Below are 3,012 nucleotides of genomic sequence, written 5' to 3'. Positions count from 1 at the left end.
CCCCCCTCAATAGCTACAGACACAGACGTAACAGATAAAAAAAGCTAATTGTGGGTCTGGCTGTAATTCTGCACAAAGACTGAACTTCAGATACAGTGTTATGGGACCACTAGGGCCTATATAAAAGCATCCAAAAAGCAACATGTCATGGGACTTTTAAAGTGGTGTTTACATGAGTGATGGTGATTGAATTGAATGATTACTCATTCAACATTTAAGCAGTCGAATAAAATGCAAAAAGATAAAATGATGCCCTGTTTTCTTCGGTTTTGATTCGTTATTTCCATATTACACCTTTTTCCTTTTTATTATGTTACTGAAGCAGTACACAGACTTCCAAGTTACCTGAATCTGCGCTTGTTTGGTGTTGAGCTCCTGGTTCTCTGTCTTTATCTTCTCAATTACTTCTGTGAGCAGCGAACTAACTGTTTGCTCATCCAGCTCATCTAGGTCATCATCACCCCTTTGGACCTGGTTGAGAAAAGTCAGAAACAAGTTATGGTCCATTAAATTCGTTGTAATACAGGTCATTTTGAAGTTCATCAGAATGTTTAGTAAATATATGAATCATCCGGCACTGGAATAGGTAAGTGAACCCAACTAAATTTAAATTTCTATTTTGTGGCAATGCCTTCTAACACAATAATGTTTAAAATCTGTCAAAATCATCTACACATTGGCCTACTTGACTATGAACTCCTGGTAATATGTTTGGTTTAAATACCAACTCACTTTGAGACTTCTGCTTTAGTTCTTGATGTTTTGACTCAACACAGTGGTAGATTTTAAGGATTTGCAGTGGACTATATCATATTTTAAGTTATTTCTTAATATTTTGTCCACTTCTTTTACATTCAGTACATAGCAAGCAAACAATTCCCATACACTATGAATAAGTAATCTAATACAACACTACAAACTGCAACCCTCAAGAATGACCAGAGTTGAACCAACACCTGTTAATTAAAAGTGACACGTTGAAAAGGTGAAGCTAAATGTAGTGTTGCAATGGAATATGCAGGGCTTCTTTTATTTGGTAAAAAAAAAATGTAAGAATAAAATAAATACGAAAATAAGTATAATGCATGACAGAAATTACAAAGGTCATATGCATGGTAAAGAATAAGTTGATGATTATTGTTATGTACGTTGCTGCTACAAATGAGCTGATTATTGGTTGAGTTGTGACCTGTGTTGACTCACCTGGTTCGTAAAAGATTGCTCTCTAACATGTTGTTGAATCAGATCCCTCACAACATCAAATTTCCATAGATCGTCATGGTAGCACCTGTATTGTGGTTGCAGCTGCTGCCGTGGTCCTGCTTGACACAAACGGCTACTATTATCATCATTAGTCATATTTACATAATTTTTACTGATATTGCAGTTATTATAATAGTGCTCTCTCTTACACTCACTCTCTCGCTCACTCACCCACTCACTCACTCGATCAGTCATATTAACTGTTTATACTGTAATTTCATAATGCCGGTCTGTTCTTTACACACAACTATTGCACATCTGTCCGTCCTGGGAGAAGGATCCCTCCAGCTGCTCTTCCTTATGTTTCTTTCCATTTTTTTTGCCCGTTAAAGTTTTTTTTCTTTCTTCCTTATCTGATGCGAGAGTCAAATGACAGAGGGTGGTCTATGCTGTACAGATTGTAAAGCACCCTGAGGCAAATGTGTGATTTGTGATATTGGGCTATAATAACATTGACTTAACTTGAATTAAAACCAGACTTAAAGTGAGAAATGTTCCTACTTTGTATGTGGATGTTGTTTGAAGGTATAAATTCCTCAGTGCATACTATATTGCATGAAATGTTTGCACAGCAAATTCTGCCCTCCTGCATCCAGTGCCGTCATTTGGCGTGACAGTGACACAGTAGGAGGCAGGAAGAACTACAGGCTAGTTCTGCGTTTACAAGGTCAGTAAAATCTTCCAGTTCTGCAAGGAACTTCTCACCATAGAAGTGGCCGAAGCCCATACTGATGGCTACGACGAGGGCGATGAAGATCCAGCTGTTGAGGATGCTGCTGGCCCGGCCTTGCATTCGCTTATCCAGACTTCTAATTTCTGTTTCCTCCTCCTGCTCCAACGTCTGTTTTTTGACCTCCTCCTCCCCCTCTTCCTCACTCTGGCCATACTCCAGCACCTCCTCCCCCTCCTCAGGCTCTGTGACAATGCTCGTGGTATTCTTCCTCAACCTTCGTCTTCGGACAACAGTGCTGGCGCTTCGACTTCCTTCATCCTCACTGCTGCTTGAGTTTGTCAATGTAGGCTGCTGCCCCGGGAAAACTACAGTAACAATACACAAAGTTATGGCTACAATGATTATATGGTGGAAAGAAAAGTGGTACACAGAAAAATAACAGGTTCAAATCATGTGTAAGTAAGGTTAATCATGCAGGTAACAACTATTGCAGATTACAATCAGCTGATTCCCAAATGTTGAACAATGGCTCTTTAAATGAAATAAAAAAAAAAATTGATCACAAAAATCCCCCGCTGAACAATATTGTTGCAAATTCTTGATTCATTTTTGTGTTTGTGAAATGAATAGTTCATCATATTTGGAAAAACAATTATTCGCTTTCTTGCCAAGAGTCAGATAAGATCTGACTCTTGGCAAGAAAAAAAAGAAAGAAAAAAAAATAGAAATAGGGACAAGACATAATGCGGCACAGAACTCGTGTAACATTACAACTTGTTGTTTTTACACAATAGTTTTTATATGGATTAATCAAATGAGATATAATGTGTTAATTGATAGTAGATTTTGTTATCTTTAGATTGAGTTTAGATTGAGTGAGACTAGCTGTTTCGGCCTCTTTTCAGTCTTTGTGCTAAACTAAGCCAACCTACTGCTAGCTGTAGCTTCATACTAATGAGAGTTGCCTCAATCTTATTCGACTTTGTATGAACGCGAGTAAGCTTGCTTCCCAAAATGTTAAACCATACGTTTAAGCAAAAAACACTTCTTTTTTTTGGGGGGGGGGGGGGGGGGGG

General features: G+C 38.3%; 1 protein-coding gene across 5 annotated transcripts in view; it reads right to left on the bottom strand.

The window, feature by feature from the left end:
• ccpg1 (cell cycle progression 1) overlaps positions 1–3,012 on the bottom strand; it is a 10,282-nt gene that overhangs the window by 3,467 nt on the left and 3,803 nt on the right. For 3 of the 5 annotated variants that reach the window (XM_034870027.1, XM_034870040.1, XM_034870057.1), the window contains 3 exons: positions 1,969–2,301; positions 1,204–1,322; positions 346–471 (listed from right to left, as the gene is read on the bottom strand). In XM_034870027.1, the coding sequence (XP_034725918.1) occupies positions 346–471; positions 1,204–1,322; positions 1,969–2,301 (578 nt within the window). The remainder of the gene's footprint in view (positions 1–345; positions 472–1,203; positions 1,323–1,968; positions 2,302–3,012) is intronic. The other 2 variants (XM_034870049.1, XM_034870032.1) reach the window with 2 other exon arrangements.

Source organism: Etheostoma cragini, chromosome 1 (assembly GCF_013103735.1).
Source record: "Etheostoma cragini isolate CJK2018 chromosome 1, CSU_Ecrag_1.0, whole genome shotgun sequence".
NCBI classification, from domain to species: domain Eukaryota; kingdom Metazoa; phylum Chordata; class Actinopteri; order Perciformes; family Percidae; genus Etheostoma; species Etheostoma cragini.
The sequence above is the reverse complement of the archived record's forward strand: the minus strand, read 5'-3'. Positions and strand labels throughout refer to the sequence as shown.